Below are 27,091 nucleotides of genomic sequence, written 5' to 3' on the forward strand. Positions count from 1 at the left end.
TAATAATGTACTTATCTGATGAAGTAAAAGGTGTCTTATTGCCATGAAATCGCTTAGTTTGAGAGGTGCCTTCACTGAACTTTATACTATACAGTTTTCTGTGCGCTGTCAGTGTAGTAACAGTTTTTTCCTCGTTATTGAAACCACATATATATATATACCATATACATTTGCAGTGAATCTTCATCTTCACTAGAAAGAAGAGTGAGCAGACAGGACAGGAACATGTAACACAAATAAACAACTGAAAAAGTCAAACAACACAATCAAAGCAGGGGATAAATTGTGTGATAACAGAGTATTTCTGGGGCCTTTACCCCTCGTATATCTAAGAGACATCTAATGCATTTCATTTTTGTGCATTTGCATTTATGAGTGGAAAACGTTGCCGAAATAATTCAATATTGTATATAAGAAATGCAAAATCCCCATTCTTAAAAAGCACTCCAAACTTGATATTTCTAGTGTAGTAGTTGCATAGTAACTGTATTAATTCAGACATCTAAGGGTGACAAACAGCTTTGTGTACTAGTACGATAAAAGAACGAATGGCCAGTAGTCTCTGTAGTATTGCAAAACTGTCAAATGTTAAATTGTCTTGGCAATTCATTAGAAGGGTGAATCTCACCCATAATTCTCTTTTCCGGATATTACGAGCAACCAGGGCAGAAAAAACAGCAAACATACAATTTGTCCTTGTAGTAAACAGTCAAGAGGCATTCAGGGTATCCGGACATCCCGCCTGTACAGAACAATCATCTCCTCCACGTTCGCGCTAGTGTGTCAGGTGGGCGTGTTTCAGCGCTGCCATTGGACAGACACTTCCCCTTCCTCCCCGGCTTCCGCTTTCTTTTCATACGCACGCCCAGCCACTGAATAATGATAATAATGATCAAGATGGCTACTACAGAATCCTCCTTGCGGTAGCCAACCACCGATTTCATGGAAGCACTCAAAACTGCGATTTCCCTCTGTTTAAGTCCCTCGTAGGTGACGGGGTCGGTGCCAAGGATTATACTTTATGGATTAATACGGACTGGGAGGAGATAAAAGTAATTGTGTTGCCTGCAGCACTCATTCTTAGGAAGCTAGCTAGCACAGCAACTAGCTAGCCGTACTTGTCGACCATCTCCAGGTTTAGCTCTCCAGCCAGCGGCGGCTCAGAGGAGCGTGGCGCTCCCCGTTTTGCGTGCCCGGTCGTCGGACGGAGAGCGTCAAATGGCAGAGCCGAGGAAAGTGCCGTTCGTCACCATCTCATCCTTCAACACCTCGCCGACGACCCCGGAGTCCAGCAAGAAACGCCGCCGCGAAGACGAGGCCGTCGACATCACTTTTGGGAAAGATGGAGGTGGAAGTGCCGCGGCGGTCGGGTCAGGAGGTGGCGGGGCTCTGTTTGGTAACGTCAACACGAAAGCAGGCGACGCCGAGACCGAGGAGGCGAAACCCACCGTTCGCCTCAACCTCCCGCTGACCGAGCCAAATGAACGAGCGTCCGCCGAGTTCAACTACGGCGAGCTGGTCCACTCAACTCTTACTCAGGTAAGGAGAAAGTAGAGACACACAGCAGGCACCATGGTGCGGGCAGGAGGGGCCTAACCTTGCATCACCTCCGGAGGGTTTGGTGTGTGAGGCTGAGATGTCACACATATGTTGTTGTTTACTTAAGAGTGACCCAGTGAAGTGCTATTCTTATGCTCAATATTTAATTTTAGTCTGGACAGGAAATGAATCGGTGTGTAGGATGAATGTTGCACGTTAAAGGGGGAATTCAGCCATTTTTATATGTTATATTTTCATTAAATTGGGGCACTTGCAAGAGACAGAAAGTTGGTGAGGCAGATGTTGAGATATCTTGAAGTGTAGTCCCTTTTTATGAGTGAAACTCCAGAAACACTAGATGCTCCTTTTATGTTAGACCCCCCCCCCCCCCCCATCTGATTAATGCTGCGTCCATGTCATTCATATGGGATGGATGGTAGAGATGGGGAAAAAAATCCCATGTGTACGACTTGAAAGTGGTCACGTCACAAAACAACTCAAGACATTTTTATGACAGAGTTGGTCGATGGAGGGTCACAGATAATGTGCATTGACAACATGACACTATATCCATAATATTTACTTTGGCTGATGTGTCCCTATTTGCTCGATTTTCAGTAACACTTTTGTGTTACGAAGCGGCAAGTTGGATATATCGGAGCCTTCAGAAAAGTTAACTCTATTTACAAGTCTGAATCTTGTAATTTCAGAAGCCCCTCGCTCCCATCTTATTCCTTTGCTGATTTCCTTGTTTTCCGCAGGTAAAGCTTGCAGGTTCAACAGTCCCTAAAGGACTCACCCCTCCCCTGGACCCCAACGACCCCTTTGCTGATGATGAGAGGGAGAGACGGGAGGTGGAACTGCTGGCCAAGAAATTTGAGAGCAAATATGTGAGTGTATCTCAAGATATATGAATATATTGTTACAGCTGTAACTGTGTGGATCTTGTGCATGCAGGAGGATGTCTAAAATATATATATTTGAAATGTTTTCCCTTTGTTTACAGGGCGGCGTCTCAAAGAAGAAGAAAAAGGACAGGATGCAGGATCTCATTGACATTGGCTATGGCTACGATGAGACGGACCCTTTCATAGACAACTCCGAGGCTGTGAGTTCTGACCACTTTCTGCATTACTCTTATGTGGCCACTTATATTTTAACAGTCAGCGCTCAGCCCAGACTTCCATCATACATCCAACTGTTTTCCAAAGTCAGACGTTTTAGGTTTTAATTTTTTGGGGGGGGGGGGGGGGGGGTCTGTGATGATCTGAAGTTTGAGTGTGAAGCTTTGTCCACATGTAATTGATCTTATCACTGCTGGTCTGCATTTCTCCAGTTCCAGTTACTACACACTATTTCTTAGTGGATTTTGAGTTTGTCACATAATCGCACTGGCAGAGTAACACAATTAAGGACACTCAATTTTTTTTGAGTGTGGTGGCAATCGAAGGTATTGTCCCACAACGCAGTCTGCAATGCAAATTAGGTCCTTACTCCTGGCTTCAGAAAGACCTTTTTAAGACAAAGAAAAAAGTTTAATTGTAGCATCTGTTACTGTCTTGAATACTAAGTGCAAGGATTGGTAGTGGTATAAAGTACATACAGTTAAGTAATATGTGGAATCAATTTGGGACAACAACAGTGTAATTTTTGTTGTTTTTCTAAGCCGTGGTAAAAGGTTGGCGCTCCACGCAGTAGTAGAAGGAAACTATAGGAAAACTAACCATAATTATACTTCTCCCCTGGCCTCAGTATGACGAGCTGGTACCGGCCTCGCTCACCACAAAACATGGAGGCTTCTACATCAACACAGGCACTCTGCAGTTCAGAGCAGCATCTGACTCTGAGGGAGAAAACGCAGGCACGGAGGATAATCACTTCCAGGTAGGTTCCTGTATGAACACCTACAGGCAGATTATACACATTGAATAGTAAAATATGAAAGTTTTCTGATTTGTTTTGTTACTGCATTGTGAACCACTTGTGATACCACATTAATAAACCACATATTTTTGCACCTGTTTGTAGAAGATGAAAGATGGTGAGGAGCGGGTGATAAAAAAACGACGGAAAAAGCAAGATGGCGGAATTCTGGAGGAAAAGAAACCCAGAAAGAATAAAGTACCAAAGTCCGGGTGAGGTTTTAATTTTTCTTGTCCTCATTGGAAGTGAATCACTAAACTCACGACATGTTCTCTGTGCCAGTCAGTTAAATGTCTTACTTCTTATTGTGTCTTCTGTGCTGGCAGAGTTTTAGCCCTGAATGTTCATCGGCCAGAAAAGAAAAAGAGGAAGAAGCTGATGAAGGACTCCATCCACCTGGCCAACATGCTGCGTCGCTTCACCAGGGAGAAGGAGGAGATTCGCAAGAAGAACCTGGGTGCACCCGGTCTGACACGACCCAACACCAAAGTGCCCAACGCCAACAGCGCACTCATCAACGCCCACCCCAAGGCTGCTGGCAGCACCGACTGCAACATGGCTGACCTGACCGCCGACCCCACTGTGATGTCACTGCTAGGCTCAGCCAATAACGACATCCTGCAGGACATGATGGGCGACCTGGACTTTGGGATGCTGGACTCTCCCCAGCCCTCCAGTCCAGTGCAGGGAGAGAACGGCTCCTTTGGCATGGGACACAAGGCCGGTGGTAGCAGAGTGTCGCAGGGTAACGTGATGACCCCTCCCCTTCTGCCCAGTGGACTCCCAGGCCCACTCACAAAGCGCATCGAAGACCTGAGAGCGGTACGAACTTCAGTATTCCACTGGATCACATGTTTTACATTAAGGCTGCAACCAAAAATTATTTTCATTATTGATTAATCTGCAGATTATTTCTGTTGATTAGTTGGTTAGTGTCTATAAAATGTCACAAAATAGTGAAGTAATAACGAAGCCAAAATGATGTACTCATACTGCTTGTTCAGTTGGACCAACTAAACCATCTAAAACCTAACGACATTAAATGTATTATGTTATAAACAAGCAGAAAAAACTCACATTTGTGAAGCTGGAACCAGAGCATGTTAGTCATTTGATCATAAATGACCAGTTCAATCAAAATAGTGAGTAATCTTTGAGACTCTAGTGTAGATTCATCTGATTTGGAATATTCATGATACAAATCACGTTCTTGTTCTTATGTCACTGCTGCAGAAAACCGCATTTGGCACAAAGAGGTTAAACACTTCAGTATGCTCCCCCCTGTTTGATAGCTGTGTTTGTCCGGTCTGTGACACAAACACGCTGCTTAGGTCTGTCTAATGTCTCTTTTCTCTTGACTCAGGCGTCCCGTCTGTTTGATGAAGAGGGCAGGAAGAAATTCTTCACATTGGACATGAACAACATCCTACTGGAGTGAGTACCATTCACATTTACAATAGCTGCAGACTGATATAAAAACAACAAATGTAAATGGCGGTAAATGTCCATCTGTCTCTGTGTGTGTGGCAGCATTGAGCTGCAGGTGCAGGAGCAGCCTGCAGAGGTGCGCTCGGCCGTCTACTCTCACCTGGAGGCCTTCGTGCCCTGCAATAAAGAAGCCCTGCTCAAACGCCTTAAGAAGCTCAGCCTCAACATACAGGTGTGCCATTTTCAGTTTCATTAAATTGATTAGAAAAGTATTTCTCAGGACATAAACAGTGGTAAGAGCCTATGAGCTGGCGGGTAATGTAACTGTGTGAAAGCTCGTTTTTGTTACTGTTGTCTCTGCTGGCTGTGTCACGTTATCCGATCCTATATTTAGCGTGCATGTGTGGTTTCTGACTGTGCTTATCCCCGTCGCCCAGGATGACCGCCTTCGAACGCCCCTGCTGAAGCTAAAACTGGCGGTGTGCAGTGTGATGCCGGAGCAGATCGCGCGATACAACATGGACTGTATCGCTAAAGTGGCAAAGTAAAGACACGTCTTGAGACAGCTGTGGCTCTTATTTTGAATCGCAGATTATCACCCTCAATGTATCTGTTTTCTTCTTAACATTTTTCCCTCCACATCACCTCTAAAGGTGCGCCGTTAGGTTATGTGATGTTCATTTCTCTGTTCGCAGGCAGCAGTCCGAGGAGGGGGAGAAGAACGGGTCAGAGGATGATGATGAGGAGAAACCAGGGAAGAGGGTGATGGGCCCTCGAAAGAAGTTCATCTGGGACGACAAACTCAGGTCAGCTGCAAATGGCCGTAAATGCAATCACTTTGCCCTCTGCAGTGATGATGGATCACTCACTGTGGACTGTGTGTGCGCTCTCCAGGCTGCTGCTGTGTAACCTGGTGCGGGTGAAGCTGGGCTGCTATGAGCTGGAGGGCAAGAACTCGCTGTCTCACGAAGACTATCTCAAAGCCTTCATGGAGACTGAAGTCAAACCTCTCTGGCCTAAAGGCTGGATGCAGGCCAGGTGTGTGTGTCCTGCTAAGATCATTCAGTTTGTAATAAGTACCTGCTGTAATGTATGTCTTAGTAAATTTCCTCCACGCCAACATTTCTTGTATTGATATTTCCCGACATGTTTATTTGTGTTTACAGGATGCTGTTCAAAGAGAGCATCATGGCTCATGGTCACCTCACAGGCTACACGTGAGTCACGTGACTTATTATCAACCGATTCCTCAATTAACTCTTAACTGACTCGTCTCACTCAATTATGTTGTTGTTTTTGTTACTCCAGAGCAAAGAAAAGGATGGTCTCTACTCCCAAGGCCAAGCCAAAGGTTAGACTTGACTTTTAGATCAACCTTAAGGGGTTTCTTTTTTTGATTAAGATATGGTTATCTGTTATTATGCTTCATATCTGTGTGTGTGAACGCAGCGCTGCGTCGCAGCGACTAAAACGTCTTTAAGTGTACATGTGGGCATGTGAGTAATGTTATTACCTATCCTTTAATGTGACTTGGAAATGTGTGATAAAGGTTGTGATATAGTTTTTTGTGTGATCTGTTCTTTCAGGAGGCTGTGTGGGTTCAGCGGTCCACGCCTTCAGCAGGTGCCACTCCCTCCCCTGCAGCCCAGGTTGTCAAGCGACCGCATCAGTCACCGGCTGAGCCCATATGCCTCGATTCCCTGGATGAGGATCTGGCAGCTCCCTCCCTGGACTCCATCTCCCAGGCGCTGGCCATCCTCGGCAACGCAGCCAAAGGCCTGGCCCACGGGGACGGCCCCCCGTCCCCCGATGGACCCAAGACTGCCACCAACCCCTCTTCTCTCCATGCCTCGCCTCTCATCCAGCAGCTGAAAAAGAACTCTGTCAGCACTCCCAGCTCCAGCGCACCTCACTACATCTCTACCTCTTCGTCTTCCTCCACCTCTCTGTCTCGGCCCGCCTCCATCACGTCCTCTCCTCTGCCCTCAGTGAGGGTGGATGGGATGGGGGTGATCAAGGGCACGGTGCAGGCGCACAGACACTCAGTGTTGAACACTCAGAGACCCTTGAGTGTGGGTGTGGCTAAAGTCAACATGCCTGCCTCGGCGTCGACGCCTAAACCGCGTCCACCACCCACCGCGTCCCCGCTTGTGCCCCCAGGATTAAAGACAGGGGTCTCCACGCCCCCATCTGGCCTCCTCAAAGGCAGCAATAATAATAGAGTCACCGGTGGTGACACTCTGATCATTACATCGCCTCAGTCTCGGCCACACACCCTCCCACCCCCCTCACACATGACCCTCAAAACCTTCCAGACGCCTCGCCTGCCTCAGACCCCACAGAGTAAATCCTCCCCGTCCCTCTCTCAGACTCTCCCTGGAGTTCAGCCGCAGCCCCGGCCTCAGTCTAACTTCATCACCCCTATGCACGCTACTCTCACCAAGTCCACCCACAGCAGCATCCCCCCGATCGTCAAGCTCACGCCCCGCACCCCCATCCCCGTTGTGACCACTACCACCTCAGCCTCACCCTCCATCTCTCAAAGCCCCAGGTCTCAGGCAACCCCTTCCATACACCAGTACTCTCCCAAAAACCCAGCAGGGTTCCGCCCGCAGTTCTCAGGTGCCCAAGGAGGAGCAACCAAGCCGGGGCAAGGCAGCTACACTCCTCCAGGCGGCCAGAAGACCTCCAGCAACAACAGCACCACCAACACCAGCCTTATTAACACCATATCCATAAGCAAGCATTCAGGATCCAGTGCCTCCCCCACAACGGCCTCTGCCAACCCAGGCCAGCGTCAGAGGCCCGGGGGCGGGACACCTCAGGGGGCCAAGCCAGTCGCGTCCGTCCCATCGTCATCTGTCTCTTCTCAGTTGCCACAGGTCTGTACTGCCAGCACGTCCAGATCAGTATCCACAGACATTGATGAGTATCAGTCAGAAGGCTTAAAACCTCTGTTATCATGCAGGCCATTTTTGGCTGTATTTGCAAACCACTGAGTGGTGAGCAGTGGTGTAATGCAACTCAGTACATTTACTCAAGCACTGTACTGAAGTGCAATGTCAAGGTACTTTACTGGAGTATTTCCATTTTGTGCTACTTTATACTTTTTACTTACTGCATTTACTTGGTAGCTGTAGTTACTGTGCAGATTCAGATTTAATACACAAAACCTATGATCATTTTTATTGATACATTATAGAGCTGATATGATCAGTCAATGAATCGATTAGTTGATCAACAACCGTTTTGATAATTGGTTAATCGTGCCAAACATTCACTAGTTCCTGATCTTCCATTGTGAGGATTTGCTGCTTGTCTCTGTTTTACTTCATAGTAAAGTGAATATCTTTGGATTTTGGACTGTTAGTATAATAGTTCAATACTGACGGGGGCTGTTCTGCTGCTTAAAAGCATTACAGTACTTTTACTTGATACTTTTTGCTGATAGTACTTTTACTATCAAACTGCCTGTAAACTGGCTTACCTGAATAAGGCCTTGTAGAGGTGGTTGATTATTAACACCCCCCCCCCCCCCCCCCCCGTTTCTGCTCAGGTCTCCACAGCAGGTAGCGGCAGCTTGCTCGGCTCAGCCTCGTCTCTTCCCCTGGGGTTTGGGATGCTGGGGGGCCTGGTGCCCGTATCCCTTCCCTTCCAGTTCCCCCCGCTGCTAAACCTGCCTCCGCTGGGTACAGCAGGCTCCAGTTCAGCCGGCGGCGGCTCTGCAGCCAGTAGCAATGCATCGTTCTCTGCCCTGACCCAGAGTGAGTGATGCACCCAGGGCAGACACATGGAGACTAAATTACGCACCACACATGCATCTCAAAAATAATGTAACATGTAAAAATACTGTCAGCGTGATTTAATTGAAATATTTATATATTTTTACACACGAGGCAGGCGCTCTGTGTAGGTTTCTCTGCTGTCTGTTTGGATGTTCCTGTATTGGCCTTGTTTTGTGTTGTATGTTCCAGCATCATGTTTTATCGCCATATTGTATGTCAGATGTAAGCTTGTGATTTTTCTCCTGTTTGACATTTTTCCATTTTGTTTGCTTAATTTCCCCAAATTTCTCCCTTTTCTATTTTTTTTCTGCACTCCTACCAAAATGATGCCAAATCCTGTACTGGTTTCTTTCCCCACCTGTCACTCACTTACCTCATACTTCTTCTGTCTTCATCCCCTCCTGTTTGGCTGTCATTACCTGCCCTTCACCTTCACGCTATCTTGCTCCTTTTCCTTGTGTCCTTCCTTCTTCTCCACCCCCCCTCCCCCCCCCCTCCCTATTTTGGTTGGTATCTGTTCCACCCTCATCTCCCTGCCCTTCCCTCCTTGTTCCCCTGTCCTGTCTCCTCAGATCTGTATAAGAGTCTCCAGTCAGGGTCTCAGGTTGCTCTGCCTCCTCACTTGCAGCTCGCTTTCTCAGGTAAAATCTGACCCTCCCTCCACCCTCAAAGCCTGCTCCATTTACTCCCTCCCCTGCCTTCCTTTTCTCCCTTCACAAGTGTCTGGTGTTCTGCGTCCCAGGTTGTCCTTTTCCGTCTGGTCCTGTTCTGTTCTCTGCTTGTCTGTTGGTGGCAGCATGCCTTTTTAAATGTAGTCATTTTAGTTGTCGTCAGATCTCTATAATGTATTTTTCTGCTTATCAATGCTTTTCACTGACATTTAAAGAACTGTATTGTTCCTGTCCAGATGTCAGTCAAAGCCAGGGAGGGGATGCCAAGAGGAAGACTCTATGATACAGCTGGAGTTCAACGCCCAGCAGATGCTGTCTAATGAAAGGGCAAAGTGTCGGGACAAATCAGGATGGAACGTGACTTTGGATGACAGATGAGACAGACCACTTGTAATGGGAGGTCTGAAACGATGACTGGGCTACACTTAAGATAATTGATCTGAGAAGATCAGCTCAACTTTTCATGAATACCGCAGTTAAATATAACTTTTTAAAACAATTTGATAACTTTTAAATACTATTCTTCATAGAATTGTTAAATGACAAATACAGTTTGTCAATGTTTACAAGATAGACCTATATCACTGTGGACAGGGAGAAAGAATGAATTGGGATTTTTAGGTGAGGGTATGTGTGTGTGTGTGTGTGTGTGTGTGTGTGTGTATATGAGGGTTTGAATGCGTTTGGTTGGTGGGATTGAAAGTGTGCCTTTGTGTGTCTCCTCCCTCTCTGATGCATGGTCAGTGTATCTATTTGGTGCTGTTTTTATCATAATGTAATTATCACTGATACCTGTAAGAAATGTAAACTGCAAATTGAATTTGAGCTTTTTTTTCCAATGAGAGCTGTACACTTTTTCATTGTACATGAATTCTTGAATGAATTTGTTTCTGTATAGAACTTGAACCTACTTTTAATTAAAACCTTTCCCTTCACAATGGAGTCATTTGATGCAAGTCTAAAACACTTTAAAGCCTTGTTTCCTCCCTACAACATGTGTCTGTAACAGAATCAACACCACACATTACTGGACAGTGTAGATTTAATTGACACCTGGATTTGGCTATTAAATCCAAATTTAATAATCAATGAACCCTAACTAAACCCCGACATGACAAAGTTGAAAATATTTAACAATGATCAATAATGTACGGCAACCTGCTGAAACACCTTTTGACACCAGATTAAATTACCAGAGTCCAACAAATAACAAGCAAGACAAAAAAAAAAAAAAAACAATACAAAAAAGGGAAAAAGGTCTGTCAATCTAAGCAGTTTGTGAAAGACTTGATGTGAAGGGTAACTTGAACTGGCAGTGTGAGAAGGTCTGGATTAGCCGGAGCTTCTCCCAGATGGGTTTCCCCTCAAATCATTGTTGCTTCACGTTCACCCTTGTGGAACCCTACTTGACCAGAGGCCTGGTCTTATCGTCGTCACCACACTGGTGGGCTTTGTACTTTTTGACCTCAGCCATGTACTTTGACCAAGCATCGCTCTTGCCCGGCTCAGCCTGCAAGAGAGACAGAACAAAGGTGATTAACAGAGTCAGAAACTGCACAGTTCAAATTAACACTCCACAACCAAACCCCACTTACTTCTGTGTCGTGTTTCTGCTTCTTCGCAACCATGCCGGTCTTTAGGAACACACCGCCTCTGCGCTTCCCCACCTGGGTTAGGGGATAGAAGACTGAAACCGTTACAGGAGCCCTTGCAGATGGACTGCCAATGAAGGAGACTACACCAGAGCAGAAGGTCTACATTTAGTCTCTTGCCACACCCCCAGCGAAACCATCATCAGTGGGGAGCATCCCTAGTCTTGACTGGTCTAAGAATACTACATATTGTTCATAAAATAATGCAAATATAACAAAAGCACTGTAATAACTCAAGTGCCAGTTAGAGCAAGACTGTCAATCAGTGCATGGTGCTTCAATTTGGATGTGTTGAACTATTGCTATCTCATCTTACAACTGCCAAACCCCTTACAAAGCTCGTCACGGGAGGGGGCTTCTTTTCCACTGAAGTCTGTCCTTGCTCGGTGGCTCTCGCCTCTCCACCTGTTTGCTGCGTCTCCTTTTTCCTTTTCTCCTCCTCCTCCATCTTCTTCTTGAACATCTCCATGAAGCTGCCGTCGTTAGCGAACACGTTGCCCCCGGGAACCGGGCTTTTGCTTGATGCCGGCGCGGGGCTGCTGGAGGGCGACGCGGGGCTGGAGTCGCCGCTGCCGCCGCTTGTCTGAGGTTTGCCGTGTGAGCGCTTTGAATCCATGTCTCCTGGGCGTAATGTTCATAAACAGGCACAGTCCGGCGGCTGAAAGCAAGTGTCCGTCTTCTGGAAAGTATGGCTTTGTTGCGAAGTTGGCCTGAAAAAAAACAGCGCTGCCAACACGCTGCAAGACGGGCAGGACCCCACCCGCTATAACGTTACAATACAAAAAAAGCTCCGGCGTCTAACTGAACAGTTACACAGTCCAGTTCAGGGGAAAAAATTGGACAAAAGGCGACATAAAAACGGCTTCACAATGTCAGCCCTCTAGCGTATACCCCCAGACAAAAACAAAAGCAGGCGCTGGTTCGGCTGCTAGCGTGGCTAATACTGCGGGCTAATGCCCGGTTTATAATAAGGCCTTTACGGACGAACAAACTCAACCTGAACCTCCAGTTCATGTGTGGGATGAGTCCAAATACAATAACACAGTCAAAGTGCACAATAAAGTTCGAATACGTGCAGCACAGACTGGGAGGCTCGCAGATTTTACCGACCTTTTTCGCTAACTTTCGCCATCCATCAGTTGCTGTCGGCCATGTTTAATTTCCGTTGATGACGTCGCGGCTGCAGCGCCCCCTGCTGTGCCGGAAGTGAAACTGATATTTAAAAATAAAAATATATATCCTTACTGGCATATTTATTAGTCTACTGTTGCTGTGATTGGGTTGACATTCAAACATGTTGCACAACATAATACAAACCTTTGGCCTTCACTATGATAGGTTATAAATCAGTATTACTCTATAGCTGTTTGACACTGTTTCTACCTATTTTGGCCTGTTTACCCTGGAATGAATAAAATCTCATATTCGTTTTTCCCTTGGGCTTTTTGTTAATAAAAAGTTCAGGGTAGAATCAGTACTGTAGGCTTGTACATACAGGTGTATCATATTCATCACAGTGGATTTCAGGTAATGTAAAAGTAAGGTAAACTGAACTATTTTCAGCTACATTTTATGGTCTAATTCTAGGATACATCTCTCAGACATTTTAGACTGAAGAAATGTACAGCAAATTGTAAAATGAAACAAAACATTTTGCAGTTAAGCACTGTGTTTGTGTCCAACATGCCATTTTGTTGGTACATGCTGTTTTACACGATTTTGTTTAGTGATTCATTGTTGGCTAGTTAGATTTAGGTAGGCCGGTTATCAAGTCTTTGAGACACGCTCGTTGAGAGTGGTGTGAGAGATAAACAATGCTTTCACCATTTCACTCCACTGCTCAGGCCGTTGCACAAAGGATGTGAGAAGTCTGACTAATCAGTTTGGCCTTTAGATCATGACAGAACTGAAGTGTACCCACAAGAAGGACCAAGGTGATAAAACCTGGGTCAGTCTTCTTTCTCAGATCCTTCTGGATGAGTATTTATAAATGGTTCAGTCAGTACGGACTGTTAGGTTGTTCTTCAGGTTACTTTAAATGTATTGGCAGAGACTACACCAGACCACCATCTCTTATCTTAAGATCTCATTTATTTGTAGTGCAAAAGTAGAACAGACAGGACTACAAATCTTTAACTTGCCTCAGATCCCTGTGTTGCTATAATCTATGCTATAATCCACACAAACTAAACACTGACAACCCAAACGTTAACCCCTTCAAGCCATGCACACGTGTAGCAAAGACAGTGACTTTAACGGCATAAATATCAACTCAAACAATGAAACATCAGTAGAAAAATGTGTGCACACAACAGCAGGATTGTGGTCAGTGTTAGACCATAGCACAGACATTCACAGGGACCAAGTACAAGTCACAAAACAGCAGCTCTGATATGGGGCAGACGAAAATGACTACATCTGTTGAAAAGGAAAATGAAGTCGTGAATACAAACAGACGTAGTGTTGATGAATGTGTCATCTATTACAGGCTCAACCTTTATATCCGCGGTTGACTTCCTGTCAACAGACAACTAAAGAATTCCAGCGTATTGACGAATACATATCCTTCCAGTTCAGTTAAACTGTAAATGAGGTCTAGCAGCGGTAAACAGCCATTAGCTGCGTCATTATATTTAGTGTTTTTATCATTATGGACTCGATCACATTGTGTTCTGGTTTTCCAGTCTTTGTGATAAACTAGGAGGCCTTCGTTAGCCTGTATTTACATCAGTGTCAAGTGCAATTATGTCCTACCCACAACCAACACCCTGTTTCAATCTTTGGGAAGAGGGAAGGGAATGGAAAAAAAAAAAATCTTGAATTAATAATCAAATTTATAGGGAACAAATGAGAACATTAAGAAAAATCATATGCACACGTCACGTTATCGCCAGCCATATGAAAATGAGCCTGCAGTGTGACGTATTCTTGAAGTAAAATCTATTTGTGCCAATGAGACAGGGAGAAGGGGTTGACACTGTGGATATCTCGAACTTCATCCATAGAGGGAGTCATTTTAGTATTCTGCGAGGCACTGGACAAACCCACCTGTCTAGGAAAGTGCTTTGGTGTATCTTCTACAAATTCTTGCTATGAATATTAAGTTTAGAGAAAATGATTCAAGTGAATAAAAAGGGGGAAAAAAGAAAGACTAAAGCCATTAACACACTCTCATCGTCATTACATCTTTTCGAGGTCCTTCAAATTAAAACAAAAAAACTAACTCACCTCAAAACACATGATCAAGAAGACAAAAATAAAAGCTCAAAACAAAAAGAACAAAACCAAGAAGATGTACTAATGGCTGAATGTGTTAATCTGTTTTCAGTCTATAGCCTTTGTCTTCTTCAGCACTTACAGTAGTAATTAATAAACCCTTAATAACTCCTCTCTTGTCTATCACATTTGAACTGTAACCTTGACAAAACTACTTCACATCCCATTCTATTATATAACAAAGAGAAAAAAAAAAATTAAAACAGACCCTAAAGAAAGGAAATAAAGTCACCTTAAAAGGTGAGACAGCCTCTGTGCAGGCTCTACAACTCCTTCATCCATTCATTTCTGTTTCTAGACGTTAACTCACAGTCACACAGAGTTAAACACAGTAGTATCGCTCTCCTTTGGGGCTCCGCGGAGAAAACGAAACATTCTCGTACCATCAAGAGCCAGCAGGGGGCAGTAGCAGCATGAGGAATACTCTGAGGTGCAGTGACCCAGTAAAGGCATGAAGGCAAAATAAGGTTAAAGGGAGTCCAGATGAAGTCCACTGCAGATCACCTCATCTGCTCTGTGCGGCGTTTCAGCGTGTTTGTTCTCCCGCCTGGACGTCTTATCTCGGGTGGTGTCGCGCCAGGCCTCTCCTGGCGTTGGTGGACTGCCTCTGCTGGGCGAGGAAGGACATGGCCTGGTTAGAGGGACTGATCCGCTCGCCAGACACCTTCTGATGGTACGCCATCCCCTGAGAGAGAGAGAGAGAGAGAGAGGAAGACAAAGGAAGAGCGAAGGATCAGGCGTGGGTGGGAAAAATGATGGATGTGAGGAGTAAGGACTTGTGTCTCTGTTGCTTGTTTGGCCTCAAAACTCCTCTCTCAGTTTCATAAAACCAAAGACGGTACAAACTATAAGGATCAAAACAAATCACTGAGATTAACTTTTTCCACATGAAAACCATAAAATGCCTCAGGCCTTCTTCATGTTTTTATGCATTCATACACTCACTCACCATGTTGTACCATGCAGTAATGATGAGTTTCTCCTCCTGGTCATGTCTGGCTCGGCTCTTCTCATAGTCATGCTGCGCAGAAGATCATGATGCATTAGTGAGATTTAACAGAGCTACAGTGACCTTATTTGTCTCTTTATGTCAAAAAAAAGGTTCACTCACCTCCAGGTGCTGGATTTTTCTCTCCTTCTCCGTCAGCTGGTTCTTCAGTGCCTGAATCTCAGGAGTCGCAGTCACCGGCTGCTGCTTGGGATCCAGGGTTTTGATCACCTGCACAAAAGGACACTTCTTAAAAAGAATACTCCACCGATGTAGCATTGTACTCTTATAACCTTGTCAGACTACAAAACTTTTTTCACATATGCAGTAGTACTCCTTTTATGTGTAAAACTGGTGCAGTTCCCCTTTAACCAGTGAAAGAATAACCCTCAGATTTCTATTTTAGAGCCACTTGCTGAGGACAGCATGTTCTGTTTAAGTAGACTGACCGTTCTCGCCTTCTCCACGTAGCGTTTGTATCGCTCCTCCATCTGCTTCATGTCCTCGTCCTTCTTCCGCAGGCTCTCCTGGAGTTCATCTATCTTCTTTGCCACTGAGAGGGAAGGAAAAGTCAGACAGCGTGGACACCGGCAGGCGCTCAAAGGGGCAGCAACTGAAGGAACTAGACAGCATGAGATGACTTACTGCTGCTGTCCACCTTGGGCTCCAGGTCATCAATGACCTCCCTTTTCTTTTGGAGATCTGAGTGAGCTTCATGGAGCTTCTCCCTGCAACAATCAAAACATCAAGAGTACGTGAATTCACTTTTGTTTGGAACCCGCGTGGATAATAATTTGTAAGAAGCAGCGGAGTACTTACAAATGCTCCTCAAGCTTCTTCTTCAGTAAGGAGGACTTTAAAGAAGAAAAAGAGAAAAACACTTTAAACTAAACAAGGCTTTCTAAATGGCACACACACACACACACAAACACAAAACACACAGTACAAGCTGCCAAAGAGTTAAATCACGGGCCAGTTGGACAGAGGGTGGGCCGTACTTACGATGGCCTGATTTTGGCAGAGTTGGTCGATGGGGGCAGGCGGAGAGAGACGGACAGACAGACAGAGAGGGGCAGGCGTTAACAGTGAATCACCACAGCAAACATGGGTTAAATTCCCACACAACATGTATCAAAGTAGGAGAACAAACGCTGCGGTCCTCGACAGTCAAGTGCTTTCAACATACTCAGTGTGCCGTGCAATCATTATGCTTTCGCACATGATGAGTGCCACCTGAAACATTTCTGATTCAATTACAAAGCTATTCTTTTGACTTCATCACGTCAAGGAATGACATGAAGCTCATATCTTTGCCGTTCAAATTTCACAGTACCGTAGGTGTATATCAGCTCTTTCTTTTCATACTTCACTGAAAACAATTCATGTAACACTAATGAATAATAATAATGATAATTATCATCTAAGGTGATCACACACACACACACACACACACACACACACTGTGTCTCAATATTCTGTCAACTGGATTGTAGAAGAGTTCAAATGAAAGTGAGGAGAGTGGGCAGGAGGAGGAAGGAGGAGGTCTCTCCACTCACGTCCTCGGTCTTGCTGTCCTGCTCCTGGAGCGCTTTCTGGAGCTCCTCCACCTGAGAACGCAGCTCTGAGATCTGCTGCTGGTTTAATCTTTGGAAAAAGACAAGGACAGGGAAGGGACAAGAAGAAAGGTTAGGAACAGAAAGTGCAAAAAAGATTAAAAAAATAAATAAAAAAAAGATACAAGAAACAGAGAAAATGAAACAGTTTCAGGAACACTGTGGAAAGAGTGACAAAGAAGAAGGAGGGAGGCAGGCGGTAAAGATGAAACACAAGGTTATTAAGTTGTTTCTGTGGGTGGAAGATGTTTGCAAAGGATCATGTGGATCTCTGTACATCTGCTGCAGGGAGTCTTCATCATTCCACCAAGCATGCTGCCTGGCCATTCACTGCTGCTCTACTGAGCATGCTCACTCCACTCCTCTCCTCCTGTTACTGTTGCTGAGGATGCTTCCCACACCCTGGGCCTGGTGTTGCATGGACACACACACACACAGACACACAGTCCACCCACATGTCCACATGCCCACAGGCATGTAAACACACACACACACACACACACACACACACACACACACACACAGTTAAGGGACAATCTGGCTTTCTGCTGTCTGTCCTCCAGTCCAGCCCACACAGCTCAGTTGAGCACACAGTCCAGAGGGTGAGTTGACATTTAGGCAGATATCACTCCTACCATCAGCCAAACCTCCAGGAACACACAATATGGTGGCCTAGAAGGGGAATGATTACTTAGTACACACGCACGCGCACACACACACACACACGCGCACGCACGCACGCACACACACACACACACACACACACACACACACACACACGTGCACACACACACACAGCTACCTGTTCTGAGTTTCCAAGGTGTTCTTGCAGCGCTGAGCCTCCTCCAGCTCAGCCTGCACCTCCACCACTTTCTGCCTGTACGTCTCCTCCTGGACACACAACATCTTGTTTTCACTCTGTAGACGCACCACCGTCTCCCTGCCGAAGGAAAAGAACGAAGAGAGGGGGAACAGGAGGTGGAGGAAAGAAGTGGAGGACAGATGAAAGGGGTCAGAGAGCGACGGAGTGGGAGAAACTCTGTCGAGTTGGCCGAGCCTTCTATCCGACAACGCCCAGGCCAAATGTGCAGCACTGACATGTGTCACTATTTCGGGCGCCAACTGCGCCCCCGACTATAGAAGATTAATATAGGGCACAAGTGGGCTACTGATAGTGACACCAATGCATGTCTGTTACAGGTTTAGAAGGAAAATCTCATCTGTTACGCTTAAATTTAGCTGCTACGTACACATTAACCCCCGAATCACGGCTTAAACACACAGATACAGCATAACAGACATACTTGATCTCAGTAGGCATGATCTCTGCAGCCAGGTTTCCTACTGTGACACCACTGTCACACAAGCCTCCTGCAGAGAGAGAGAGAGAGAGAGAGAGATTGTGTCAGCTGGTAACTTCACATATTTTATTAAATAGACCCATTTGTGTATTTTTGTTTTAATCTGAGAATAAACACATTCGCATAACATCTTTACATGTATATATCTGTACATGGTTAATTCATAGTCAGCCACTAACACATACTGCTACAAAATTGTGAATGGTGATCCTTTAAAATGCTGTAGTAAATCTTTACTACTAACATAACATAACGGCATGTTAAAGGAAAATGTCTTATAGTGGAATTTGATTGTTTTTCCATCTTGACATAATTTAGTTATTTGTCTCTAAAATCAAGTACAATCACAACTCACCGGCTCCGCTGAGACACCTCTGCTGGACTTGTGCACACCTGAGCTCGTCATTTGTCTCCCTGAGCGTGTCTCTTTCCGAGATCAGACGCTAAAAAAAAAAAACAAAGCACAGCGCAACACAGACGTCAGCTCCAATTCAGAATGCTTTAGTTTGTATGTTGACAGAATTATTAGGCCACCAAAAAAGGATTCTATAAAATCAATCCAGCGTGAACCTGCTAAGTGTGGAAAGGAAAATTCTAAATAAAACAAAGCAACTCGGCGCCCCGATAACTTCATGGAAATGTCATTTTACATTTGGGCTACGGGCAGTCATTGACGCAAATCAGATTTACATAAAACAAAAAAGTTTCCCGTATCTAGACGCTCACACATTCCCTAGAAGTAAATGTACACTTCATGTCAGTACAGTATGTATTTCTTAATTACTCCCACAAGTAACCGAGGACATTAATCACTCCTGTCAGATTGCAGAAGGTGCTAGAATTGACACAGGATGTGGGAGTCCACTGAAGAATAGTACGATATTTGCCTGGCAACAGTTTCTCCTGCAGGGATGTTTTGTCCTGTAATAGTCACAGCAAATGTTGATCCTCACAGGACCGCCATCAATGAAATAGAAACTATATATCACTGCATCTTGTCTAGTGGTGTGACAGGGCTTTAGTGTGAGACCATGATATCAGACAGAGTCACCACAAACAGATAAAACAACACAGTAAAAGCACAGCATATGCTCATTCTTTCCCCACCGCAACTGAACTTTTGTTTCCTGACAATGTTCACCGACTCACTTCTTTCTCCTTCAGCAGTGCGTCATACTTGTCGTGAAGGTTCTTGTACTCAAACTGCCATTTCTCAGCTTTCATGGCCTCTGCCGAGTGCTTGGTGTGAAGCTCATGAGCCTGCAAGTCAGAGAGCATAGCAACAGTGTGCGTTGGCAAGAGCTCTCCATAAAAACTGCAAGGTTTTCCAAACACGTGCACAAGCCAGACTGTGTTTAACATCACTTGGACGTCAACACAGGAACAAGTATCACTCTCCCTCCTCCTTTCAGCCCACGGCTTGCCTGTCTCTTGTAGATGTCCAGCTGATTGCGGACAGCGTTGGCCCTGCGGAGCTCCTCCTCCAGCTCGCAGGTGCGCTGCATGTACACGGTGTTGCGCTCCTCCAGGAGGCGCACCTGCCTGCGCAGGTCTCCCAGATCCTCCAGCTTTCTCTTGTACGTCTCCACCAGTACTTCAAGCTGGTTCACCCGGTCAGACGAGTGCCTGAGGGGGAGGAGAGGACAGTGTGGGAGGCGTTGAGTACCAGCACAGGAATATGACTTTTAGTCAAACACAATACATCCGTGTGGATATGTACTTAACTACTGAAAACCAACAACTCTGACGCAAGCCAGTGTCAATGCATGAAATTCATATTATCAACACAGATGTCAGAGAGAGGAGCTGAATGGACGTCTGTGTGTGGGCAGTGTGGGAGTTGTTTCTGTGAGTGTAAATTGATAATAGATGAACTACTGTTTAAAGGAAAAGACTGGTGTTATTCTGCATTTCTGATACTGTCAATAAATCCCTTGAAAAGATCAAAATCAATAATGTGTTAGTTTGTCTCTCAATACTTTTTCTCAAGTCCCTTCCCTTTCTGTGTCTCAGCACCAAGCCCATTTGTGTCTACTTTGAAAAAGGACTGTAGATCTTAATGAACATTAATTAAACAGGAGGAAATAGTGCATTTGTTGGGACTATTTTCAGCCACAAAAACACGCGCTAGTGAGCATTTACGACACCAGAACAATGTGGGACTGACTCAAAATGAACTACAGGGCCCAAGTTCATGGTAATAAAGGCCCTGTGAACAGTGCAGCTCATTGATGTGTTTTTAATGGCACAGAGGAATAAGCTGCAATACTTGTTAGAGGGATCAATTCAGTGTTTTGGTCTTTTCATGGGATCTGGTGATAGCAACAAAAATGTAGAATATCACCTGACTTTAAAAAGAGACAAGAGATATATATTCAAAATGGTGCTTTACTGACCCGCCTCAATAAAAGGACAGGTTGATTAAAGTTAGTTTTATTCCTAACATTTCCACAAGTTGACCAACTATTGGCTCAACAATAATTTTCAGCCAATACATATTTCACATTTTCACACAGGGACAATCTTTGGGTCGTTAATTCTGATTCTAAAAAGCCCTCAATGGAGCGACTCTTCCCTAGTTTGACTTTGCCCAATCTCAAATGCTCCGTTGGAAAGCTACAAAGCAGAGAAGACAAAACCCTCAGTGTCCATGTGATGTTAACGCCCAGTGAGGGCGACTTTCTTACAAACTTGTGTCAGCTTGTGAAAAGGCCTGCACTGCTTTGGCTTCCACAATAAATTCAGTGCTGCTGCTGGTCTCACCTGAGGATGTCCATCTCGTCTTTGAGGGCCTGGGCCTCCTGCGCCAGGCTGGTCAGCTCTTCGTTACGTTGCTGCAGCTCCGTCATCTCGCGCTCCAGTATCTCTCCCCGCACGCGCATGTCATCTCTGCTGTTCTCCAGTCTGAGATATACGATATATGTATATATATATATAAGAGCAGTGGTTTGTGTAACTGAGTAAACTGAATAGACTCATTGTGGGATAGTAAACGGAGCAAGATGACTCAACAATAGCATCTGATTTGCATGTGTACATGATGTTAACTCATCTATGACTTATGCCTGTTGAATTTTTAGAAGCTTCAAGCTAAGCAAAATTATGTAAATGTCAAAATGTCTATTATGTAAAAGGCCTGATGAGTGTTTCCTTATGCATTAAATACTAGATAGAAACCTGGACTGTTTTCCTAAACAACTCTATGTGTGTGTGTGTGTGTGTGTGTGTGTGTGTGTAGTGCTTGTACCTGTAGTTCTCCTCCTGAAGCTGCTCCATCTGACTCTGCAGCAGCAGTAGCTTCTTGCCGGTGATGGCAGTGGTGGAGGCGTCCAGAGAGTCGCAGCGGTTCAGCCTCTCCTTCAGGGAGCGGGTCTCTGCCTGTAGGGACGACTTCTCCTCCAGAGCCACCGACAACTGTGGGGGAACAGAGGACGGACATTGTTAAAAAGAGGTGTAAAGTGATAAATCTACAGCTGTGCAAAGGGAGGGAGAAAGAGAAGAGATAGAAGATGCATCAGGAAAGAATAACATCAAGAACACCGACATCTTTCTGAAAATAAACATGAGGATGTCACAGTGCTAACACGCGACAGATTCACAGGAGAAAAACACAGATACACAGCGACAAACTCACCACTTTTCATGCTTAGAGGACCTCGAACACATGCTTTGTTCTCATTTCACATGCTCAGTCGTCAAAAGCTAGTTAGTCAGCTGATGTGCAATGGTCTCAGGCAGAGGGAACTTTCTCAATGGTGAAGTTGTTAGCGTTACCCTCAGGGTCAAAACTAGATTTCCACGATATACATAGATGAATATGCACAGCTCATTAATATAATTGGTTATACTGTTATAGTTCATGGGGGAGAAATGTTGTAACTTCAGGCCGATGAAGTTGGTTGGATTAAGAAAGAGAGAGACTGCAGTTTAGAGTTGCAACAATATGCTCACATAATGTTTGTGTTTGAGTCAGGCTGACCTGAGGTTACAGTTAGACAAGCTGGCATACCAATATTTAAAAAAAAAAAAAAAAGGGGGAGTTTGTACTTACCTGCTGGACATCTTTCCAGTTTGAATACAGCAAAACCCTATACTGAACTTTAAGGACAGATTGCATGCTTTAGCACAGGACCAGGAACAGTAAATAGCTTTCCAAACAACACAAATGACTAATGCCTAACGCGTGGGCTAAATAAGTAAACAAACATGTGGGCTGAGAGCAGTACAAATTATTGTTGGCTACTGCTCCATCCCAAGCAATGTGTCAGTTTTATCTTGATGTTATGCAACTATTGACTAGAATGTATCTTTAAAAAATACTAAATTAGTCCCCTCTCAGTCAGTGGTGCAAAAACAAGCCACGGGAACACAAACAAAGTCTCAGGCGGACTAATCAATAAGGGCCAGAGCACAAAAGCAGCAGCAGGCACACACATTCAACAACATGCTGCAACCACAGTACAGCAAAACTAGGCCTCAAAGTATCTGAAAAGCAGGTATAGAAAAGGTGAAATGGTTTTATAAATCACACCAAAACCACAAAATAGATTGCCTTTTGAGATGCCAACACCTCTGTTAGACACAAATAAGACAAACCCAAGAGTTCCATCTTAAAGTTATGGTCCTTAAGATTTTCATGGAATCAAACCCTGTTTTTGATACTAGTTATGGACAGCAGTTTCTCAGCAATAGCCATTCAATGTATTTACTTTCAGTAATTACCTCTCTATATAGTCGTTTTCATAGTTAGAGGTGGAATCCGCCATTCCAGTGCTGGATTGAAATTGCCTACCTACACTCAAGGGATTCACAAGAAATAGTGCAGCACGTAATCCAGCGTTACTGTTTTTATCTCATTGATATCAGCCTTACTGTTCCCTCTACTAACACTGTATCAGAGCGGCATTTAATTGCTGCTAACGCTAACCCAATATTTCTTACTGCTGCTTCACATTAAAAGAGTTCAACTCGCAAAACACTCGCAATGTAGTTGCCACCGAGGTTAACACTGACAGCTATCGCTCATCAAAAATGCATCTACAAAACAAGACAACAGAAATTTGGGGCATTGGGTCTCCAACTCCTTTTTGTTTGGCTGCTGACATTTCTCTTCAAGGAGTGTTTGCTGCCCCTAGAATTCTGGGTCCTGATGTATTAAAATGCACTTTATGTTGCCACCAGTAACCACGGGTGTCGCGCAGATCAACCAGGACTAATAATACTAATAATAAAAACGTCTCAGGAAATGCTTGCCATGTAAGATGTAGACCTCATTTGATGTACCAACCTGATGTTCCAGGTCTCGACAGCGCTGGCTCAGGTCCTCCTTCTCATCTGCCTCCTCACTTAGGAAATAATACTTCCTGGACTGCAAACACACAACCAATAAAACAAGGAGACAGAGGAGATGTCATACTAGTCACAGTAGGAGGGAGTAAACATTAATGAAAAGAGTGAGGGAAAACACAAAAGGAGGATGTAACAGATCTGCTGAGTGTTGCGGGTTTCACCTGGTAGTCAAAGTCCCCATAGGTCTCCGGGCTTCCTGGTTCAGATGAAGGCTCCTTTGATAAGAGCTAAACAAAGCAGCCATAAGAAAGTCATTGAAAAGCTGAAATAACAGGAAAATACAAGAACTTGTTCCCAAAAGCAGGTTTATTATGTTTTCTGAATAACTGGAACAGGTATTTTTTCCCACGTTCAACGTTTTCCCAGTCCTATGGGTGCCAATGAAAATAAACATATAAACATATTCTTGAAATATCTCAGAGTAGGGTTTCTGGGACTCTGTTCAGTCTTATACTTATCCGGATTGCTTTGATAGTGAATTAACCATGACTAAGAGCTGGGATTAAAGCAAAGTAGAGAGAAGCGAGATGGATAAGCAGGGGGCTCACTCACCTCTTGAATGGCTGTCATCACAACGTGCTGGACAGATTCCTCAAGTGTCATTATCTGCTGGATTTGCTCTGTGTTTAGGAGAAGACAACAAAGAGCGGTAAAGGTACGGCCAAATGCAGATTAACACAAATACTCTCCTAAAAAAAGCAAACCAGCACAGCATCTAACACTATTTACAGACAACCAGTGCTCACCAAGTACACAACACCAACTATTGTAATTTGTAAAATGGTCTTTAGTGTGTGAGTGTGTGGGGTGGGGTGTGTGGTGTGGTGTGGTGGGGTGGTGTGGGGTGTGGTGTGGGGGGGCATGTGGTCAGTTTATCAACTTGTGATGATCAGCCAATGACTGAACCATGTGATTTGACTTGAGTTAATCCTGTGTGTTATTTTCACAGATGGCTGCATCTGCCTTTTCTGTTTTACAGCACACAGCCTACCTTGTTTCTTCTCACAACTGACAGCACAGCCCAATACAAGCTGCACCAGCTTGCCCAGTTCAGTGACATCTCCCATCTCTCCTATGAGGTTCACGTCTGGCAAGTGCTCGTCTGACACCTGGTGACCGAGCACCTGTGCACGGAGAGTAAGGCGAGACATTAGGGTGGAGCCTTGAGCAAAAACAAAGTGTACTATAAGTGGCAAAAGGGAGTACAAATAATAAATATTCTTACATCATGATAATATTCCAGCATGCTCTTAAGAATCTTTTTCAAGTTGCTGACCTGAAAGAACAAAAACAAAAATCAGAGTTACAATCTTGATCCTCATTTTAATCAGGGCAAAAGAAGTAAAAAAAAACAACCAAAAAAACAAACTTGGTCACCCTAGGTTGCCGTAAGGTTTTCTGTCATATCCTACTGTTTCACAAATTACCTTGAGGCGCCAGTTCTCCCCGCTCTCCTCCTTGATCCTGCCTAGCCATGTCTCATTAAACCAGGAGGGGTCTCTGTTAATGAGAGCACAAGAGAACTCTAGTGAAGACAGATCTCTGGAGATCAAGATTCACAGGAGGCCACAGGGCAACGAGGCCCTGTGCCTCTCAACGACATTTGAGTACAACAGTTCATTAAAGTCACATGTCACACACAGGAATAACGCTAAGCTAAAATTACCTTAAAATAAAAGAACATTTGTTTCAAAAATAGTTGTTTCGTCTATTCATGGATACCCCTCCATAAGCTATAAAGGTCATGAGGCCTGGACAGATTGGCTTACTCTAAAAATCAAACCCACGCTTCAAGGCAGCAGCTGAGCAAACTCAAAAAGATGACCTCACAAATCCAGCCTCTTCTTTAAATTTTGCATAGATAACGGACGTGCAGCATACAATTCAAAGGGCAATTTAGTGCAAATCTCACAGATAAGCAAATCTCAGAGTAGGCTCTGAATGAATTTCTATCAGCTGCCTCCTCTGACTTCATGTTGTGCCCTTACATAGTCAAAAGCAACACAATGGCCATAAATAATCGTGCATAAGCGTGCCCTTACATTCTGTGCAGCACATGTGCGATGGCCACTCCACTTGTTAGGTCGTGCTTGCCGTTGCATGATGGCACCTGAAACGTCTGTAACTGAGAATGAAGACATTAAGAATGAGTCATTAGTCAGGTAACTTTTAAAAGAAAAGCTTATACATTTGACGCACAGATGTATTTTACTTTTAAACTAAACCAGATCGATACATGTTGATGAATGCGTTACTCATGGGATTTTTTAGGTTAAATGTGTGCAAAAGCCATCTTTAATATAAATAATAATATTATGCCAATACTTTCTTGGAAAAAGAAAGAGCTTTAATGTTACTAAAAAGCGATTTGGTACCTGTAGTAGTAAAAAACATTATGGTAAAACCATTGACAAAGTTAATGCAGGTAAATAACTTTGTCTAAACCCATTCGACCTTTGTAAACACTACTTAAACGACTGATACTAAGCAGTTATGGGGGGGTTCCAGTCTAACGTGTTAAGCTATTAACATTAGTTGGTGTCTTATTTTGGTCCCACACTTGCCTCTGTGAGGGAAAAGTGCCAAACAGGTGGATTTTCCCTGGGCTTGAGAAGTTACTATGTTGGCTAACCTAACATTACTGCACAAGTCTCTCAGCTTACACTAAGCTGTTTGTTTTTCTGGCAGTTTGCTGACACCGCAGTCCCTTTGGTGCAGATAACAGAGTAAGACAGACCCCCCCCCCCAAGAGTAAACTTCCAATGTGTTTACCTAGCTAGTTAGCTTGGCTCGCTAGCGACAGTTAGCTTCCAAACACTCAACTTTCATACCTGCCGACCGCTTACACGTTAACCTACTTAGTTAACAAAGTAGCTTTTTTTTATCGATAATGCCAGGTCTTCAGCTGCAAAAGTGATGTTATTTTTCCGCATACTTCGCCAACACCTGCTGTCACCTGTTAGCCCCGGCGGCTAGCCTTGCTAGGAAAGCTCGCTACTGCCAAACTTACCCAGGTTAAAAGTGAATCACACAGCTCTGCTTTGTCCAGACTCATTCTGCTGTGCGCAGTGAAACCCACAGCAGCTCACGGAGAAGCGGTGGATTTTTTGCTCTCAGGACTTGTTTTCCCCCCGAAGTTTGTTACTCACTCCCTACACTTTCCACGTCAGTCATTGTCCAGCCATGGCCTCCTGCCTGCTGCTCCTACCCCCCTTTTGCGTTTCAGCTCCTGTTATCCAAGCGAGCTTCCGTATTAAGAGCGTTCCCATGGAAACGGATTATGTTGCGGGTCAGCTTGTCTGGTCATGGTGAACAATAATAATGATGATAATAATAGCCTGCTGTCTTTCCAAGCTCTCATAATCGCGTTGGTTTAAATGCTTGGCGACTTAAAAAGAATTTCATACATTTCAAATTCATTTATTTACCCGTAGTTTAGCCAGGAGAAGCGTATTGAGATGAAACATCGCTGCCCGTGACAGGCAGCAATAACAATGAGTTACAGA

At 44.5% G+C, this 27,091-nt stretch overlaps 3 protein-coding genes across 5 annotated transcripts; 1 reads left to right on the plus strand and 2 right to left on the minus strand.

Annotated features, from left to right (window-relative positions):
- Nucleotides 1-1,091: 1,091 nt before the first annotated feature.
- LOC139300200 (ubinuclein-2-like) lies at nucleotides 1,092-9,759 on the plus strand. The gene is made up of 17 exons (XM_070923214.1): nucleotides 1,092-1,539; nucleotides 2,301-2,429; nucleotides 2,546-2,647; nucleotides 3,292-3,423; nucleotides 3,568-3,674; nucleotides 3,789-4,284; nucleotides 4,826-4,896; nucleotides 4,993-5,122; nucleotides 5,328-5,434; nucleotides 5,586-5,696; nucleotides 5,785-5,928; nucleotides 6,057-6,107; nucleotides 6,199-6,241; nucleotides 6,477-7,772; nucleotides 8,447-8,654; nucleotides 9,248-9,316; nucleotides 9,583-9,759. Exons 1-17 carry the CDS (start codon nucleotides 1,219-1,221, stop codon nucleotides 9,627-9,629), a joined length of 3,564 nt encoding a protein of 1,187 aa, XP_070779315.1. The 5' UTR covers nucleotides 1,092-1,218; the 3' UTR covers nucleotides 9,630-9,759.
- Nucleotides 9,760-10,370: 611 nt separating this feature from the next.
- On the minus strand, nucleotides 10,371-12,090 carry trir (telomerase RNA component interacting RNase). The gene is made up of 3 exons (XM_070923612.1): nucleotides 11,333-12,090; nucleotides 10,942-11,013; nucleotides 10,371-10,856 (listed from the first exon to the last, which is right to left on the minus strand). Exons 1-3 carry the CDS (start codon nucleotides 11,612-11,614, stop codon nucleotides 10,749-10,751), a joined length of 462 nt encoding a protein of 153 aa, XP_070779713.1. The 5' UTR covers nucleotides 11,615-12,090; the 3' UTR covers nucleotides 10,371-10,748.
- Nucleotides 12,091-14,830: 2,740 nt separating this feature from the next.
- Nucleotides 14,831-26,640, minus strand: hook2 (hook microtubule-tethering protein 2). 3 transcript variants are annotated; one of them, XM_070922776.1, is made up of 23 exons: nucleotides 26,596-26,640; nucleotides 25,628-25,710; nucleotides 25,013-25,085; nucleotides 24,811-24,861; nucleotides 24,577-24,709; nucleotides 24,138-24,205; nucleotides 23,747-23,812; nucleotides 23,524-23,604; nucleotides 21,484-21,650; nucleotides 21,000-21,140; nucleotides 19,661-19,862; nucleotides 19,386-19,496; nucleotides 18,592-18,679; nucleotides 18,180-18,246; nucleotides 17,678-17,815; nucleotides 16,819-16,906; nucleotides 16,265-16,270; nucleotides 16,082-16,116; nucleotides 15,908-15,990; nucleotides 15,712-15,815; nucleotides 15,386-15,493; nucleotides 15,224-15,295; nucleotides 14,831-14,959 (listed from the first exon to the last, which is right to left on the minus strand). In XM_070922776.1, the coding sequence occupies exons 1-23, from the start codon at nucleotides 26,638-26,640 to the stop codon at nucleotides 14,831-14,833; spliced, it is 2,139 nt and encodes a 712-aa protein (XP_070778877.1). The 3 variants fall into 3 exon arrangements, with proteins under 3 accessions (XP_070778877.1, XP_070778876.1, XP_070778875.1); XM_070922775.1 differs by lacking the exon at nucleotides 16,265-16,270 and having other exon boundaries at nucleotides 18,180-18,243; XM_070922774.1 differs by lacking the exon at nucleotides 16,265-16,270.
- Between the last annotated feature and the right edge of the window lie 451 nt (nucleotides 26,641-27,091).

This window comes from Enoplosus armatus, chromosome 17, assembly GCF_043641665.1.
Source record: "Enoplosus armatus isolate fEnoArm2 chromosome 17, fEnoArm2.hap1, whole genome shotgun sequence".
NCBI classification, from domain to species: Eukaryota; Metazoa; Chordata; class Actinopteri; order Centrarchiformes; family Enoplosidae; genus Enoplosus; species Enoplosus armatus.

Excerpts from the sequence above, each read along its gene's own strand:
- LOC139300200 (XM_070923214.1), top strand. The coding sequence starts at position 1,219 with ATGGCAGAGCCGAGGAAAGTGCCGTTCGTCACCATCTCATCCTTCAAC. Across the intron at positions 7,773-8,446 it reads TCTCTTCTCAGTTGCCACAG|GTCTCCACAGCAGGTAGCGG; the intron begins GTCTGTACTGCC and ends GTTTCTGCTCAG. Across the intron at positions 8,655-9,247 it reads GTTCTCTGCCCTGACCCAGA|ATCTGTATAAGAGTCTCCAG; the intron begins GTGAGTGATGCA and ends CTGTCTCCTCAG.
- trir (XM_070923612.1), bottom strand. The coding sequence starts at position 11,614 with ATGGATTCAAAGCGCTCACACGGCAAACCTCAGACAAGCGGCGGCAGC. Across the intron at positions 11,014-11,332 it reads CCCCTCCCGTGACGAGCTTT|GTGGGGAAGCGCAGAGGCGG; the intron begins GTAAGGGGTTTG and ends CCCCTAACCCAG. Across the intron at positions 10,857-10,941 it reads AGCAGAAACACGACACAGAA|GCTGAGCCGGGCAAGAGCGA; the intron begins GTAAGTGGGGTT and ends TCTCTCTTGCAG.
- hook2 (XM_070922776.1), bottom strand. The coding sequence starts at position 26,640 with ATGAGTCTGGACAAAGCAGAGCTGTGTGATTCACTTTTAACCTGG. Across the intron at positions 24,206-24,576 it reads CAGTTGTGAGAAGAAACAAG|AGCAAATCCAGCAGATAATG; the intron begins GTAGGCTGTGTG and ends TCCTAAACACAG. Across the intron at positions 15,816-15,907 it reads GCCCAAGGTGGACAGCAGCA|TGGCAAAGAAGATAGATGAA; the intron begins GTAAGTCATCTC and ends CTTCCCTCTCAG.